Source organism: Pseudorasbora parva, chromosome 14 (genome assembly GCF_024679245.1).
Source record: "Pseudorasbora parva isolate DD20220531a chromosome 14, ASM2467924v1, whole genome shotgun sequence".
Lineage (NCBI taxonomy): Eukaryota > Metazoa > Chordata > Actinopteri > Cypriniformes > Gobionidae > Pseudorasbora > Pseudorasbora parva.
Genome location: NC_090185.1, coordinates 25,886,084 through 25,905,391, shown reverse-complemented (window position 1 = coordinate 25,905,391; position 19,308 = coordinate 25,886,084). Strand labels below are relative to the sequence as shown.

Genomic DNA, 19,308 nt, shown 5'->3' with positions numbered 1-19,308 from the left:
AACAAAGAACGGCACTGAAGTCATTCTTAAAAAGGGAAGATGTGTTCTGAGTTTAGCTGACCGGATACGGCGAATTATCTATCAAAAAGCTCTGCTTTATCTTCGTTGCTCTGGTTGGTGGTAGCACTATCCTATCGCGTGCAGAGGGAGTTTGAAAGACAACCGTTTATCCCGCCCCTCGGATTGAGCCCTGTCTATGGTGAGTTTCCAGACCAAACATCTTGATGTGGGTCTGGCTTGTCAGGCTAGGTTTTTGTTTCTTCAGAACACAAATAAAGATTTTTAACTCCAACTGTTGCTGTGTGTCAGTCATATCTTGTGAATGGGTAACAATTCTATTAGAGCAAAAAATAAATAAATACATGCTTAGACGACATGCACAAAGAGCCCTGTGGTTCATGACGACATATTGATATCTTAAGACACAAAACGATCAGTTTGTGTGAGAAACTGAGCCGTATTTATATAATTTTTTACCTCAAATACAAAGCTATATCCAAAAGCCTGGAACGCCTCTCACTTCCAGTAAGGTCAATATCCACACTCGATATACGAGCCAGAGCGTGGATATTGACCTTACCGGAAGTGAAGCGCGTATATATCCAGAGTGTGTATATTGATCTTACCGGACATGAAGCGCATTCCAGGCTGTTGTATTTGAAGTAAAAAAATTATATAAATACGGACTGATTTCTTACACAAACTGATCGTTTTGTGTCTCAAGATAACAATGTGTCGTCATAAGCCACAGGGCTCTTTGTGCATGTTGTCTAAGCATGTTTTTTTTTTGCCCTCATTGAATTGTTACCCATTCACATGATTATATGACCTACACACAGCAACGGTTGGAGTTAAAAATTTGTATTTGTGTCCTGCTGAAGAAACAAACTCACCTACATGTTGGATGCACTGGGGGTAAGCAGATAAGCATCAAATGTTGAACTATCCCTTTAAACATGAAGGCATATCCAAACATTACCCAAAAGTTAAAATGATAAATACATTTTGCATAAATATTTAATATGAAAGAATTACTTACCCATTCTAAAAGTATTAGTCCTCCAAATAAGGAGTTGTTCTTCTGTTTTTCAGTCATATGGTAGGTGTGCTGGCAAACAAGAGTTAAAGATAGTTTGAGGATGAAGAAATACTTTAAATAGTCTTAAAGAATACATTTTTTATTAGTTGTAATCAGACCCCATTCATAATGAATCAATTATATTAAAATTCTTACCCATCTACTTCAATAATTTCAACAACAACTAAGATAAAGGGATAGTTCACCCACAAATGAAAATTATCCTATGATTTACTTTAGCCTAAAGTCATTCTAGGTGTATGACATTCTTCTTTCAGACAAATTCCATCAGTTATATAAAAAAAAACATCCTGGCACGTTTAGATGCACTTTTATGGACTTCAAAGCATAAACAGACATTCACTGCCATTATAAAGCTTGGAAGAGCCAGGACATTTTTGGTATAACTGATTGTATTTGTCGGAAATAAAGTCATATATACACCTAAGAGTAAATCATGGTCTAATTTTCATTTTTAGGTGAACTTTCACTTTAAAGCGTTAGTTCTCCCAAATTTTTGAACTCTGTCATCTTTTACTCAAATTGACTTACATAGTATTTGTTCTATTCTTTTATGATAATTTTCTAACTACCATCCTGTCCTGACTAAAACATGTCAATAAGTGATTTGAATTGGTATGCACAGAGGTCATAGTTGTGCTTTATTGTAAATAAATATTATTATCTATCCTTCAATAATCTTCCAAGACAGGCACCACACATTTTGTCTATACCATATACATACCTTTTTTAATGCAGAACAGCAAGAACGGTCATCAGTGCAGCCTTGGTTTCATATTAGGGGATTGTCAAAAATCAGTGTTGATGCAGATGTTGAACTTGATGCTTCTGAAGACAGAGACATCAGACAGGTCAAATTTTCTGCGCAAAACAAGAGGTCAACATTTTCAGAAAAAAACGTTCATGAAACAATCCTGCCTAAAACTTTGTCACTGATTTTGCACACAAATAGCCTTCCTTTGTTAGTCATTTCATCTGCATCTTTGAATCTGGATTTCTAACTAATACAAATCAGACACAAAGATTAAGTAACGTTAGTGCAATAAGATTACAGTTTGATGAATGAACAATGAATTAAAGAAAGGTGAAAGCGTTAACGTTTCTCCATCTGATGCTAGTTTCTTCAGGGAGGCCACTGTGCATGGCTCGTCTGTATAAAACTCTTACGCAGCCTTTCAAGCAGCATAGCTACTGGATTCGTTTTCCAAGACATAAATACATAATGATACATTATAGATATAGATTAATATAGGTGTGGGACACTTACTTTTTCGGCGTTGTCTCTGTTTCGGTAATTTCTCTGTTCTCTGTGATGCGGTGCAAACTCCGTGTGCACCAGATCACGAGCCTCAGCCTAATCTGAGAGGTTTAGGCGCGTTATTAAAGCGTCAAGTTGTATATCGTTATAAAACAATATTTCCTAAAAAAACGTGTTGCAAATTAGGCAAAACCACTTACTTTCGGTGTTTCCTATGGGTGTTTCCCTTATACAAGCAACCCTCCACGTCGTCCGCTCCGTATCGCGAGTGAAAAGATGCAGCATGTGAGAAAAGTTGTCTCGTTTAAGCTCGCAGAGAATCCAGACATCGCTTTAAATCAATATGTTATAAAATACATATTGTAAATTAGGTAAACACTTACTTACGGCGTTTCCCTGTTAAAAAGCAACCGCCTCCGGTCTGCTCCGAATCACACGTCAACGAAAATGCCTGTATGAGAGCTGTTAAGCCGGGCACAGCACATTCATAGGTATAAACCAATATGATGTAATAAAATACATATGTAAATACGATGAAACCGCATAAAACACGCAATATCAGCGTTATCCCTCCTTCTGTGGTCCACATCGCGAGTCAAAAAAAATGGCGTCTGTGGAAAAAAGTTTCAGCTTGTGTCGCCGAAATGCCCCGGATGTAATTTTACTCTCTCTCTCGGTGTTGAGATTTAACTCTACATATGTTCACCGGCCAGAGAGTGCGGTTTACACTAGCAGTGTTAATTCAACACCAGAAATGTAACACTTTACTCTGAGAGTCCTTAACACCAGGATTTTAACACTGGAGATTTTGCTGTGAAACCATCTGATAAGATGTTTTATGGCCCAAAAGAATTTGGCCACATGAAGTTTCAGACACAAAGAGTTTAAGACACAGAGCTTTTGCCTCAAATTATAGACAAACCATCTATAAATGAACATGCACCCCAGGACATTATATGTAAACACATAACTGTTTTGTAAAATGTTTCTTCTGTATGGTATTTTGCATCTTTTTTATCTTTGTCTTAACAAATTACTAGTTCAGATAACCTCATATATGTCATGTCTCCTATCAAATTAATGCTCACTTCACGACTTACACTTCCATGTATATCACTTATTCAGAAAATGCAGTGTGTGTTTGTTGCATTAATTATAGTATGAATGGTCGAGACCCACTGAGTCGAGCTTTGAAACAAAGAGCCATAAAATCTTCTGAGGAATTTCCCGCCTGGAAATCCCAACAATCTCATTGGTTAAGTCTAACCCTGGAGGGTGGGACTACGCCCAGACCATAAAAGGAGGACCTCGGATGCCCTCCCTCTTCTTCTGAAAGTCTCTTCCGAAATGCTCTCGTCTTCTCTCCCTGGCTGAACCACCAGGTCCCCCCCCCCCCAAGCAGGGAGGGGCTCCAGACACAGAGCCATGTGCTGTGTGGGACCAGAGGCCCACCACACTATGGGGCCAACAGGCCTCAGCTCTTCCAAAAATCTTCTCTTCTACAATCCGATCTTCAACAATCCTGTTCTCCTCGCTTCCCTACTGAGTCATCAACTTACTAGCCACAAGGGCATTCTTCAGAAGGAGAACACGAAGCGCCGCTAGAGAAAAGCTGCTTCCCTCCCGACCTCGGAAAGAACCACCGAACACGCAGGAACATACGCACACAAGCGAGAAGCCAAAACGAAACCAAAAAGAATGGAAGTATTCTTATTCTTACTGCTGTAAAGAGGGTGTGTTATTTTCCCGTTGGGACAAGTTAACTCCGTGAAGGTTGTATTTGATGAACTGAAGGAAAGCTGCTTCTTACCTCTAATGCTTTGTACCATCTCTCTCTCTTTCTCTCTCTCTCTCTTTTATCTCCCTCTAATTTCAGTCTATTCATTATTCTCTTTTATGTATTCTTTCGTTAATATCTATATTTCTACTATCTTGATGCATATTTAGTGTGTACTTTCTGTGTGAATTGTAGTGTTATTTTTAGTCTGTGTTTATTAAACCTCCAAAAGACATTTAATGAGTTGAATCTGTTATTCTGCCACATACACAAAGTCAATGAAACTTGCGATCTAACGTTACCTAACTGCTTATGCTACTATGTTAGTAAAGAAAACTGTATGACCATTTGAAATATTGAACTTGTCCTGATCAGTAAAGTTAATGTTTCTTATGCGCTCGTAAAGCAGTAATCCCTTATTGAGAATTGATTTGAAAAGTCTATAACTAATTTGCAGGACAAACTTAGTAGGATAATTTCAAGCAATTCCGTAAAGAGTTACTTGTATTTAATTAAACAATTTTCCCTATCGGAAAATTTTAATACGTAATGAACAACTGGCAAATTATATTCATAAATTCATGAATATTGAATATTAAATCCCTTTTGAGTTAATTATTCCCCGAGACATTAAACTCATAAGTCATTGTCGTTACAGTTCGGTGTAATCCACATCTTTAGAATCCATACGAGGAACTTCTTTATTCAGCGTTCTCCATCTTTCTCTTCAATAGCGACCGTAAACAAATCCCGCGCTCCATCTTTCTCTTCAACAGCGACCGTAAACAAAACCCGCGCTCCATCTTTCTCTTCAATAGCGACCGTAAACAAATCCCGCGCTCCATCTTTCTCTTCAACAGCGACCGTAAACAAAACCAAGGGGGTAATCTAGCGCTCGGAAAGCGTTCCACCCCTAGGGGCTGCCATTGCTAACCAAGCCATCACCTGCTGTTAGCATCCCATTGACTCCCATTCATTTTTGAGTCACTTTGACAGTGAATAACTTTACATCAGAGACGTTTAAAGACTCCATTTGTCCATTGTTTATTTCTAAAGAAACACGACAATGTATAAAAGGCTCCATACCTTGTATCTTACACTATCGCCCCGCAGAAGCTGTTTTTGTAAAAATAGGCTAACGATTGCGTCATAACCAACGCGACCCTGTCGCACAGTTGAGAAATTACCGTATAGACCTGAGGAGACGCTCGCAGGCAATCTTTTACTGTCTATGAGACAGTCGGGGGGACGTGGAGACATAAAGTCTGATAAAGTCAAGGGGGAAGAATGGGGAGAAGCCCATAGTGAGCCAAAAACAACGGGAGAAAATATTTAAACAACGTGATTCAGCTTTCGCATTCCACAACTACTAGAAGACCTACAGCTGTCAGACAGGAGGCTCACGTCACATCTACGTCCTCAAGCTCAGTCTGAGCCTGCGCAGTTCGCTCAGCCATCAGGAAGTGAGTGCCCCTAGGTTGACTTCATTCTTTCGCCGTTGACGTCAATGGGATCGCTCGGTCCATTTCTTTTACTGTCTATGAACAAAACCCGCGCTGTTTGGGAATTCAAACATTGCGTTTTACGCCAGTGATATCAAACGCTCATTGGCTCTCGCCTGCTTCGTCACAGATTGCGACAAGCCGTGTTTTAGTTTTTAGTCTGTGGTGAATGAGAAACGTGCGCGCCTTCAAATAGTGGGATTAAGTTTAAATTAAATAACTTAAATTCTCTGTAACGTTACCTCATACAAAACTATATCACCAGAGAGGACTGCGACTGCAACACATCGTCACTCGGACTACTATTGGTACCGCTTTTGACATTTTCACAATAAAGAAATGATTGTGATTACACTTTTGTTAGTTATGTTTTTCTTTATATATTTTCACTTTAAAAAAAATCATTATGTGTATGTTTAGAGGTTTGAGTGAGATTAGGGGCTCAAAATATAATTGTAATGCTAGATTGCCCATTAACCCATTAAGTTGTATTGTCATTTTTAGTCTCTGTTAAATTGCTATGTTTGTGTTTAGGGAAGTAACATGTATCTATAAAATGGTAAAAGGAAAATTGTAAATGTGTATATGATATAAAATATATTTTATGTATTTTGAGGTAAAAACACCTTTGTTTAAATGTTGCCAATACGCTCATGTTGTACCTTTCACTATTTATCCAAATAGACAAAAAATATGTTTTGTGTCTGTAGAAGCTGCTTATTAACTTATATAAATTACTACCATAATTGAGGATAAAACTTTCACTTTAGAATAGAGGGTCAAATTTCCTTTATTAGTACTGTATTAATGGTAGTTAGGCTTAATTATTGACTTATTCTGGTCAATAAACTTAAATATCATTCAATAAGTGTCATAATTAATGAGGATAAAACTTTCACTTTAGAATAGAGGGTCAAATTTCCTTTATTAGTACTGTATTAATGGTAGTTAGGCTTAATTATTTAACTATTAACTATTTGGTAATTCTTCAATAATTATGAATGGGTTTGTTTTCACTTTAGAATACTGTTCCAGGTTCTAAGTAACTACTTGAGAACTATTTGGTAATTCTTTTTTAATGACTCATAGGTTCCCTGTATTCTCATTTTCCCCTCAGTCATTGCCTTAAATACAGAAATCATTTGGTATCACATAAACATAAAATGCCTGAGCCATGTTGGCAAGGCACTTAGATTGGGGATGGGGTTCCGTCCTGAACTTCTGGTTGCACACAATACTTACATAAAAAAAAAAAAAGAAATCATCAACATCCTCATTAATGTAGTATTAATATTGTACCGCGAGAGCACATCAAGTTTACAAGCAATGAATCTCTGCTTACAAGCGGAATCTCAATCCATTCTCTCGCACAAAACTGGACTCACAGAAATTGCGTGTGCGCTCACATTTTGTGCACTCTGCATGTGCACTCATGAATCTGTGTACTCTTTCACTAGAATTGTTTTCTCTGATTTAATGCTGCAAGAACTGCAACATTATAGCGTGGGGACACACACAGACAGAAACATTAATCGGCACATTTGCGAGTGAATGTAAATGAATATAGTACACATAACAGTAGTACATTTATCTAACAACATTAGTACTAAAGAAGAAGAAAGGGCCTCTATCTGATACTGTGCATACTGTAATTAGTAGTTACTTAATAGTTATTCCTTGTGAAGCTGAATTAGTAGTTACTTAATAGTAGTTCTTAAGGAGGCATAACTGAATTGAATAGTTACTGATTAACTAATTGATACTTAACACAATTTAAAAAATGCTATTACATATTGATTAGTTAACACTCATTCCTTAGTAGTTAATATTAGTGACTTGAGTGTTAATGAAGAATTATTCATTAGTACTGCAGTAACTCTTTATTAGTTATGCATTAAGTAAGAAACAGTATTCTAAAGTGTTACCGAGGTTTTTTCATGTGAGGAAAAAATAGGTTTTTCATATGTTCAAATGGCAGCACAGCAACACATTCTCAGACCCAACTCGTCACATATGGACGCTTGACCAGGACCCCTTGTCGTCACTTTTCAACGAACTGGGCGTACCTTTATCGTCAATTTTCGACGCGCTGGGTGCTCCATTCATTTCAATGAGAAACCTTTGGCGTCATACACAGACGCACTGGGAATGGGAATATTATCGTCATGGTGAAATTTATTTTTTGATTTATTTATTGAAATTATTTATTGGTTTATAATTTTGCCATTATGACATGTTGGAGTGTGCTTCTCAATTAAATCAGCAAGCATAATTTCATTTACATTTATTTTATTTACGCTATTTAGACACATTTTAACACGATTTCATTAACATTTATTTTATTTACGCTATTTAGACACATTTTAACATGTAACCCAACCCCACCCCCATCCCTAAACTTATCCATTTGTGTGAACATGATATCAAACACAGGATATAACATACGACTGCATCCACGAGTTATTCAAAAAAGTTAAATAATCCAAGTTTTCCGAGGCCAAACGATTGATTTGAATGAAGAAAATCCCCAAAAGCGATCAGCATCTCCATCCGCCGAAGATTATGAACAAACACATCAAATTTCAAATATTGCCGCCCGTACTTCAGATTTCGTAGTGAAATGTCATTGGCTCTCATATGTCTTGTGACCAATTGCGTCATTACGTCAGCATTGATTGTAAAATGTCATTGGCTCTCCTGTGTCTTGTGACCGATTGCGTCATGTTTAAGAGTCTTTTGAATTATTTGAATGAGATATGAATGAGTTCGTTCACGGGGCAGCAGGATCATCATTTCAGCGATTAAAACATCAAGATCAACTCTGTTCTTCACATGAAGACGTCGTAGGACTTCAGAAGACTTGGAATGCAACATGAGCTAATACTTTTATACTGTTTTGGTCAGATTTTGCAATAAATACTTGTGACTGTACATTTATTTGCCTGGTATGTGTTTTATATTGTTAAGATGTGGGTAGGTTTAGGGTAGGAGTTGGGTTAGTTGCTCCAAAATATAAAAGTAGCCTTTAAATATTAATAAAATCATGTCTGCTTTTACAAACGCAAAGAATATAATGCGTCTGTGTATGACGCCAAAGGTTTCTCATTGAAATGAATGGAGCACCCAGCGTGTCGAAAATTGACGATAAAGGTACGCCCAGTTCGTTGAAAAGTGACGACAAGGGGTCCTGGTCAAGCGTCCATATGTGACGAGTTGGGTGTGAGAATGTGTTGGCCACATGCACACGAGACGGATGGACAAATCCACTGTGTGCTGGTATGTGCTGACATTAATGTTACAAATTATGTAAATTATTTACCATATAATGTGAATTCTAATAAGTGAATTCTGAAAGGTTTTAAAATGGTTTCCTCTCAGCAAAAATTGTTTTGTGATTTATCTGTGAAATTTTGGGCACATTTTACACATACATTCGATCCATTATAACGTATTGTATATGGCACTATTTCTACATTTATATGTGTTTGTGTATTTTCATTCCTGTGAGAATTAGTTGAGGTCGTCAGGTTTGTCTGCAGCTGATCTAGACTCATCGGTAGCATCCTGATAATAATTCATCTAATATTATACACCTCACAGTGTGGACAAGTCGCGTTTGTGTGAAGATTCAGGATCTATTAAAGAGAACTTAGGCAACAGTCATCCATACTATAGTATGAGAAAATGTCACAGCCTATGACGTTGACATGAAGATGAATTTAAACCAGGAAGTTGAAAATAGAGCTAAAAGACTTAAAATTAACTAGTTGTCTCCAGTGGCGGCTCCAGACAATTTTGATTGGGGGGGGGCAATGTGGGGGCCTGGTCATTTCAATGGGGGGTCTCATGAAAACCAACAAAAAATACAGCGGACACAGCTAATAACTGCATATTACGGCTGCTAAACAAAAACAACACAACATATCAACTACTTTGTTTTAAATTTGCAGTTTGCAAACAATATGCTCAAACTTTAATTTTCATAGCCACACCCATGTCAGAGAAAACAATTTTTTTAGCTCCAAGCTATAGCTTTAGCGTATCAGTTCTTGCAGGTTTGTTGCAGCGCATTGAACGCAACAAAGCAATGCGCAGCAACGTTCATAGTGTGGCGCAGTAATTCTTGTTTTATATTTTTTTTAGGGCTGTCAATCGATTAAATATTTAATCGCAATTTAATCGCACATTCTTATCAGTTCTAAATGTACCTTAAATGAACATGTTTCAAGTTTTCAATACTCTAATCAACATGGGTATGGAGAAAATGCATGCTTTATGCAAATGTATGTTTATTATAAACCATACTCAGAGCATGAAGACTAGACATGTACCAAAGGTCACAGATGATTTTCAAAGAACTTGTTCATGTCTCTTAAGCCAACAATTCAGAATAAGCAGTGATTTATCTCATTTTAAGAATATAAATAAAGGGATTTTTTACACTGGCAGTTTAATTCAGAACACGGCCCAGTTCAAAAGCTGTAATGCGGACCTGTGAGCACACCATATTCCACAAGTAGGAATATAGTGTGGCCCCTTTAAGAGATGCGCGTTCCTGCCCATATGTCTGTTCCTGCCGGTATTTTGTGTGTGCGCCGAGCTGTGCCGCAGTGAGAAACATGGACTCGGGAGCGCTCTTGTCCAGAAAAGTAACCTGCTGCTTATTCGTTTTAGCTGATTGTAATGTATAGTTCAATAAAACACATGTACTGTAAGTAGTGATGATGGTGTTAATGATTTAGGCTACTTCAGATATGAGCGAGAGTGAGCTTCAGTCTATCGCGCTCGGACTGCACTCACTGCAGAGAATGTTTTTTGTGAATAAACACTTTTCTTTCGACCTGCGGAGCCTAATAAAAGTTAAGCAGAAAATATGGTAGGCTAGCTTATAAAGGCAATAACTGCACTTGTTTCAGAGTAATGTTAATGGTAACCCTTTTCTTTCCCTATTAATTTTTGCTGCAGCATCCTTGGGTCTATGGCTGATCTAAATTTCTCTAATACGGGCCACGGATCAAAAAGAAAATGCAATCGCAATGTTAATCGCGTTTATATGTTGAATAAATATTTAATTATTATTGTTCTACGTAGTTTGAAGAGAAACCTTTTTAAATCTTTATCACGGATATATATATATATATATATATATATATATATATATATATATATATATATATATATATATTTTTTTTTTTTTTTTTTTTTTTTTTTTTTTATCAGGAAGAGGGTGGGTGGGGGGTCAAATGGGGGGTCAAGGCGTTTTTTAGGAGGGTCTTGAGACCCCCCAAGACCCCCCCTGGCGCCGCCGCTGGTTGTCTCCCACATTTAAAACTAACAGACGGTAACATTGTCTTCCATGATGTTCAACACACATACTTTTGTTAAAATCTCAGAAAAGTTGGTTTAGGGTTTCATGACCCTTTAAGGCGGCATCCATTTAATAATTAAAATTCTGAAAGGTTTCCTTACAGCAAAGCACAAATCGTATTGTGATTTATCTGTGAAATTTTGGGCACATTTTACATATACAGTTAATATAATATTTATAACGTATTGTATATGGCACTATTTCTACATTTATATGTGTTTGTGTATTTTTATTCCTGTGAGAATTAGTTGAGGTCGTCAGGTTTGTCTGCAGCTGATCTAGACTCATCTTTATCATCCTGATAATAATTCATCTGATATTATACACCGCTTTTGTTGAGCTTTCAATTCATGTCAGTTACAGGAAGCTAAACTAAAGAGAAAGTTCAAAAGAACAGTGTTTATTTCAAACAGAAAAGTTTTAAAGGTTTTTCATTAGAAATATCTTGGCTGCCACTTTTGATCAAATAAACACATCCTTACTTAATTAAAAAAGGAAAACATTCAGTTAATATCTATAACCTTGATTGAATTTAATCCTTTTTTATTGATGTTGAAAATTATGTATTTATTTTTTTCAGCCCCAAACTAGTTGAAAGAAGGCTGGAGTAAAACACTGAGGTAAAAACTGAAACACTTTGATAATGTACTAACCACATTTGATTTACAGTAAGAGTTTATTTTACAGTGCAGAATTAGAATGGGATAAAGATCCTGTAATGATTATTAGAATGTGTCTGTGAGCATGTAAACTCATTAAAAACAACAATAATGTGCACAAATAACTGCATTTATCATTGTTTTCTCTATTAAGAATGAATGAAGATGGACAGACAAGCTGCTGCAGGACCAACACACACACACACACACACAGTTGTGTTTTCATGTTTTATGGAGACTTTCCACAGACATAATGATTTTTATACTGTATAAACTGTATATTCAATCCTGTAACCCTAAAGCTACCCATCACAGAAAACCGGCATTTTTACATTTTCAAAAAACATCTGAAAATTCAAAAATCAGCTGTTTTCCTCATGGGGATCAAAACATTACCCCACACGGACAAGGATTCTTGGTATTGCCATCTCTCTCTCTCTCTCTCTCTCTCTCTCTCTCTCTCTCTCTCTCTCTCTCTCTCTCTCTCTCTCTCTCTCTCTCTCTCTCTCTCTCTCTCTCTCTCTCTCTCTCTCTCTCTCTCTCTCTCTCTCTCTCTCTCTCTCTCTCTATGACATTGTGTTAACACTGCTTCAGAATAAAGCTTAACATGCAAACTATTGCTCAAAGTTTGGTATTTATTTATTTACTCTTACTACTTTCTCCCAATTCATTATATGAGTTTTACTAACTTAAAAAAACGAGCGCTAAGTAAAAAATTCCATTGTGCTTTCTAAAGAAATTTAGGATGATGAATCTGGGATTTAATATTTATATTTTCCAATATTGCAATATATTGAAAATATATTGGCAATTCTTTGTATATTTTGCAATATACTGCAGTAGGCTATACTACATGAATATATAATATATTGTATAATACCAAAATATTTTTTCACTCTCATTTATGCTATATGTCACATGAAAAAGGGCAGCTGGTGACAGACAAACAGGAGAAAATGTGTTGTCATTGTAATAATTTTGAACCATCGGTTTGCTCAGAAGAGGCCAGATATAAATACATTGTGAAATTGCAGAAGGTCCTATCGAATGATTTTATTTTGTCCATGGCCTCGCTTCATCTACCTTCAAAAACATCAGTTCCAGGATATTTGTATTTGATCTTCCCATACAAAGTGCACTTCATGTTTGCACAGAGTATTTGCTTTGCAGTGGTTCAATTTGCTAAATGTGTGTTACAACAGCACCACAACAGTTCTAGAGGTCCCAAGCTCACATTGGTCAATGTTTTGAAGCTGGAGTACATCACACACAGGAGAAAGACATTACACAACTCCCTCAAGTGGTTGTTATCGCAAATAAAGTATTTTTTGTGATCTCAGACGTTGCATTTTTTTTTTACATTGTATAAACAAATGTATACAATATATACCAAAAAAAATCTACAAAATATTGAGAAAAAATTATAAATAATGACAACAACTATGAAATGTTTAGTATTTAACAAATTCATACATTTGCAATACTGCAGTTAAAGCCATTTTTGGCCCCACTTTATATTAGGTGGCCTTAACTACTATGTACTTACATCACAAAATAAGTACGATGTACTTATTGTGTTTATATTGTATTGTAAAAAAAACTTTTTTATATCAAGGAGGGATACGGGTAAAGTTATGGACAGGTGTGGTGATATGGGTCAGTTTGAGGGTAGGGATGGGTGCAAGGGAAGTGTCAACTGTGTAATTATAAATGTAATTGCATAAATTAATTACAGACGTATAATTACATGCAGGTATTTTTAAAAAATTTAAAAAATAAAATAAAAAAAGTACAATGTAAAAACATGTATGTACACAATAAGTGCATTGTATCAAATTATTAATTTAAATGTTAGTACATAGTAATTAAGGCCACCTAATATAAAGTAGGTCCCAATTTTCTTCTGTTTTCTGTTTTTTTATTCACTTTTCACTCAAATTGTTGATGATTGCCAGTTATTTACTTTGTGGTGAATTTCAAAATAAACAGAAAAATGCTAAATGGGATCATTATCACTTTTGCTCAGACTTTTAGATCTCATTATACACTGATAAAAAGTATTTTAAATACTACAGAAAAAACATGTAATTTCTTCATGAAAACGTAAAAAAAAATGAAAACAAAGTAAATTCTATATTAGTACTCAATTGAAGCTTGTAGAAATTAAAGCATAAATATCAACGTTTTAAAATTATTTAAAACTACTCAACTTTTCTAATACTGGTTTTCCCATCATGCACTGGGCTTGAATAATTAATAAGATCAATTGTTTGCCGTTTTCCAGCTGTAAATACACTGTTTTATCAACTGTGTAAACCACTATCGTGGTTTAATTCAGTGTTATATTATTTGAGTAAAAAGTATTGCAAAGGATACTTCAACTCAGTTGAAATTACTCAAACTTTTACTGGCAAAGTTAAAATGACTTATTTTCTTTGTTAATTTTACTTAACTTAGTTAAAGTACAGTTTACTTAATTCCATATGTGAAATGTACTTGTGTGTGCTAAAGAAAAATTAAGTAAATTCAATGTGTATTTGAGTTTTAAGTGTATTTCTGTTTTATTGTTTTTGTTTAGACAAAAATACACATCTTTTTCACATATAAATTGCACATATGATCCCAAATAAACATCATTCAGCACACATAAGTCCTGCCCAGAACTGACAAACATTAACTAGGGTAAATACCTTGTTTGGTGAGTTTGTTCTTCATCTCCTAGAGAGAACAAACTAACCGATTGGGGAAAATGAGATCAAGTTTTGCTATTTTATGTGTTTGGATATGCTTTAGTGTTGATGCATTAACATCAACACCGAATGGTAAGGCATTTCTTTTTTAACCAGATAACAAAGAATTACATTTTTAAAAATGATAGCAGTGATGGCATTGTATAACTGTCTAGCAGGTTGTTCTGAGATCCCAGAGGTGGCAAATGCAGAAGTTTCTCAAAACTCAAGGAAAGACAACTACTCTAATGGTGATAAACTTGACTACAATTGCAAACATGGCTATACAACTCCGCAAAAAATCTCCTACTTATGTGTGGATAATAAGTGGATTAAATGGCGTGGTGCAAAATGTTCACGTAGGTATACAAAGACACACACTCAAAGTTTAGAAGTCAGTGGACTGCTCTTAAAAAATACTTGTAAATCTTATTGTATGCATTCAACATTCTTAAAGTAACTTCTTAAAATGCAATTTTTACTGGGCTTCAAAAGCTGAATTCTTAGAACTCTGAATTGTATCTTTTGTTTCTGATTCACATTCAGTCAAACGTTGTGAGCTGCCGGAAGATATTCCAAATGGGCAATACATTATTGTGAGTGGTGGCAACTTTGTTTTCGGAACGGCCATCAAGTATATCTGCAGTGATGGGTAAGTAAGTAAGTTTATGTTCAGACAGAACTATTTGAAAATGTAAACAAAAATCGTAAATATACAAATTTATATTTGTAAATATATTTGTCAAGCTACCAGCTGATGAGTCGAACTGATACCAGAACATGTCGGGATGGTGGATGGGACAATCAATTACCTACATGTGAAGGTACTGAAAAAGTAAAAGTCAAGGGTCCAAAAGTGGGTTTTCGTAGAAGAAACGGGGTACATTTGGTGTAAAGGGGGCATTTAGGCCTATGCTTTTTTGACTTCACACAAAAATACAGATGACATCAGAAGGTTGTCTTTATATTTTGAATATCCTAAATTATTTTTAACTTTTTAAGTGGCTGGGCGGCCTGATATAACTCCTTTTTGCAGTCTGAGAGGAAAACTAGACTTTTTTTCTTCTTTTTTTTAGAGATAACGTGTGTCCCAGACAACACAGACAAGAACCTCACAGTGGAGGGACTCCATGATTATGATGAATTTATCAGATCTGGACACAGATTGGCATTTTCGTGTGCTCATGGGCTGATCTTAGACGGACCGGAACAAATCACCTGCGAGTCGAATGGACAATGGAGCAGCCCATTTCCTAAATGTGTAGGTAAGGCCACAAAGGGTATATTCAAATTAAATATCACAAAATGCATATGTATGTATAAATAAATTAATAAATAACACATTATAAATTATATTTTATAATATTTCACAGGTCTGATTATTTTAATATATTATACACATTATAGGACTTTTTTGCATTGTTCTACCAAAAAATATTTTACATGTTAATTCATATATTCATATTATTTTATATTATACAATTAATTTATAAGATAATGTATTTTGCTATAATTATTTGATTATAAGATGCTGTCCAACTTGATATGACGTCATGCTGACGCTTGTCAAAATAGAGCTGGTACACCGTCATTCTGAGTGACTGCACTGCACACACTGAGTGGCAAAAAGATAGTATTGGTTGTATTGGTTTTCAGTGTGAATGAGTCGAAAAACACACAAAACTCAGGTAAAATGGGAAAGAGCTTTGAGACTGACTGTACAAACAGATTTGACAAGAAATCTGAGGAATATTTTACAGACTGCCAAAAGCTATACGGAAAAGAGAATCAAATGCATCGCTGCAATTCACAGAAACAACTGAACTCCAAGCAGTGAAACATGGATTTGCAGTTATCATTCTCTGTCACTTTGTTGAATCATACCCTATATTATAGTTTCATAGTTTCCCGTATTAAATTTCCCGTGACAGTGAGGAGTTTTCAGACCCATGCACTGCTTGCAGATGTCGTACCTACACTATAGAAAATGGTTTACCATTTAAAAGTAACCATATATTCTAATGTATTCATATTTTTGCAAACAACATTTAAAATACAAATATTTCATATTTATTTCAGGCGTATAGGCATTTTAAACATAAGACACGGACCTTAGTCAGGATAGACACCATATTGAATTTTTCATTCCGCGTTGTTAGGCATAGATGCACCATACACCATCTTTAACTCAATACCATATAACATATGACAAAAATGTAATTGTTATGATAAACCACTTCTCAGTAATATACAGTGGAAATCATTAGGAAAGTGACTCTTAAACACAGGGCCACATAAAGCTTCTGTGTGGATAAATATGTGATCAAATGTCTGCTTTCTCTAGAGCCAACGTGTTCTCTAAACACAACAGTGGAAGACTTAACAATTAAGCAATCCCCTGATATTGAGGGTCCTGTCAAACCTGGATACAGGTTAATGTTTTCATGCAATAGACCGGGGCTGAAATTAAAAGGACAACGTGAAATCACTTGTCAACCAAATGGAGAATGGAGCAGCCCTTTTCCTAAATGTGAAGGTAAGGCCACAGACGGTAAAGCCTCAGATTGGACAAAGATAGTTCAAAGATTGATCTGTTGTTCTCATGGAGGATGATTATAGATCAGATCTTTCTGTTCTTTAGAGGTAATGTGTGTTAAAAACCTGCCAGCAAACATGAGATCAGACAGACACCTGGGGCGTGAGGTTTCAGTCAGATCTGGAGAAACAATAACTCTTTCATGTGAGCGGAAGGGACAGGAATTACGAGGACAGAGACAAATCAGCTGCTTGGCAAGTGGAGAATGGAACGCCCCATTCCCTAAATGTATAGGGGGTAAGATTCACAGGTTTAATTGCTACGTTTTATTAACAGTGTTTTCAGTTCAAGCATCACTACTGATTTTCACAGCGCTTTATATTGTTACAATGTCTGTAGTATTTGTAAATTGACAATGTTTAGTCTTTCACCGTTTTATCTGGCCAGAGACATGTCTTTGTCCTCAGATACCATAGAAATGATTAAAAAAAATGTGTGTGGCTGATATTGACATTTATTAATGCCACATTTACTTGATCTAAAAACAATCTAAAAATGTCTTGGCCTTTAGGGAAATGTGGGCGACCACCACAAGTGGAATTTGCAGATACAACAGAAATGGCAAAAACTGAATACAATTTAAGGGAGAGAGTTGAATACAAATGCTTTAATAAATACAAACTGCTTGAGGATCACCCCTACACCAAATACATGACCTGTGAAAATGGTGAATGGAGAGGGACTATTAGGTGTTTAAGTAAGTATGAACATCTACACCACATACATCAAAGACATGTGAGGCTTTTCTTACAGTATTTTTTTTTTTTTTTTTTAGTTTGATGTAATCTTGTAGTTGAAGTTGTAGTTCTGGGGCAGTATTCACAAAACATTTTATCTTACCACTAAGAGTTCTCCTAAATCTGTAAAAGTTCTTAGTTACCAGTTTTCTCTTAAAACCTATTCACAAAGCTGCTGAGAGCAACTTTTACTAAGGAATAGAGAGAAGTCTTAAGCTAAGAGTAGGGGCGGGGTTGATCTCATTGCTATGTATGGCTGATGTCATCATGCTTACTAACTATGACCACAGTGATTGGTTGATAAGGGAGGGGTCTCTGTCAGTGATTTAATTATAGAAATATTTTGTTGAATGAGGTTTCATGTTGCTATATTCAAATAGAATGTTTAAAATCAAAATGTTGCCATATTCAAAGATTTAAAAAGTAGGCCAAGTGTCACTAATTAAACTAGTATATGTTCAGCTAATTGTCAGCCTCTTACATGTCTTCATCCCGAGAGATTGCAGAACTCAAGCGAAATTATGTTTTATAAACAAAGTTTATGAGGAGCACATTCAAAGGGTCTATCTGATCAGCATGAGAGGAGGTACACAGCCAAGAGCCGACTCACCGAGTTACAGCGACAGTTTTCTGCATCCCTACGCCTGTTCCTCACTCACGGTCTGCACTGCGGGGAAGAACTCTGGGTTTGGGCTCATTTCAAAGCTCGGAGCCCTAATATGTGCCTAATACAGTGTGCCTTGATCCCCTCGGACAGTGTGCCTAATACGCTTATATATATATATATTTTTACTCTATATGAAAATTTGTAAGTGTGAACTTGTAAAAACAACTGCAACAGGAAATCTGATTTTTGTTTTATGAAAGATACATTATAATCACCATCGCCTCAGTGTTGTATAGTGTCTTTGGGCAGATTGCAGTAACAGCTTTAGGATTGTTTAGTGATTTGTCTTAAGAGTCCTCTTGACTACTCCTAACATTTAATGGATTTAGGAGTTAGTTTTAGTGCTAAAATACTTTGTGAGCAAAAATTTATCTTTAAGATGTTTTGGGAATACGGCCCCTGGTTCTGATGAATCAATGAATGAATATTGTAACACTGACAGTGAGATGCGTTTGTTTCAGAGGCCTGTACAGTGACGGTGGAGGAAATGGATAAAAGAGGTATAGAGCTGCGATGGGGTGGACGGCAAAAGATATTCTCAGCACATGAGGAAAGAATCACCTTTGCATGTCAGCGGGGGAAATACTTAACAGTCAATGAGCTAAGACAAATATGTTATGATGGAGAGATGATTTTACCTGTGTGTGAGTGACAAGAAGAATAAAACATCACTGATGCATCAGCTGTATTAATAAGCCAAAACAAATCAGAATAAAACATTTTTCCTAATACAATCTCTCTATTTGTGAGTTGCTGTAAATGTTTAAAAATATGCATGTATGACATTGATTCATTTAATGTCAGCTAAGTGATCATAATGTGTATTTTACAATAAAAAAAAATCCAAAAAAAGATTCAGTCAACTCTTTTTAGACTCTTCAAACTAAAAAGTACATTTTGGTCACAAAAAGAATTA

At 35.9% G+C, this 19,308-nt stretch overlaps 2 protein-coding genes across 3 annotated transcripts in view; both read left to right on the top strand.

The window, feature by feature from the left end:
* Window positions 1-12,282, top strand: part of LOC137039766 (complement factor H-like) — a 108,945-nt gene extending 96,663 nt beyond the window's left edge. The window contains exons 22-23 of the mRNA XM_067415040.1: window positions 11,585-11,624; window positions 11,818-12,282. The gene's annotated coding sequence lies outside the window, so the exon portion shown is untranslated. The remainder of the gene's footprint in view (window positions 1-11,584; window positions 11,625-11,817) is intronic.
* A 2,047-nt stretch (window positions 12,283-14,329) lies between these two features.
* On the top strand, window positions 14,330-19,126 carry cfhl4 (complement factor H like 4). 2 transcript variants are annotated; one of them, XM_067416083.1, is made up of 9 exons: window positions 14,330-14,485; window positions 14,569-14,751; window positions 14,939-15,044; window positions 15,140-15,216; window positions 15,469-15,657; window positions 16,737-16,928; window positions 17,034-17,225; window positions 17,500-17,685; window positions 18,854-19,126. In XM_067416083.1, the coding sequence occupies exons 1-9, from the start codon at window positions 14,413-14,415 to the stop codon at window positions 19,042-19,044; spliced, it is 1,389 nt and encodes a 462-aa protein (XP_067272184.1). In that variant the 5' UTR covers window positions 14,330-14,412; the 3' UTR covers window positions 19,045-19,126. The 2 variants fall into 2 exon arrangements, with proteins under 2 accessions (XP_067272184.1, XP_067272186.1); XM_067416085.1 differs by having other exon boundaries at window positions 14,331-14,485; window positions 14,572-14,751.
* The last annotated feature ends 182 nt before the right edge of the window (window positions 19,127-19,308 follow it).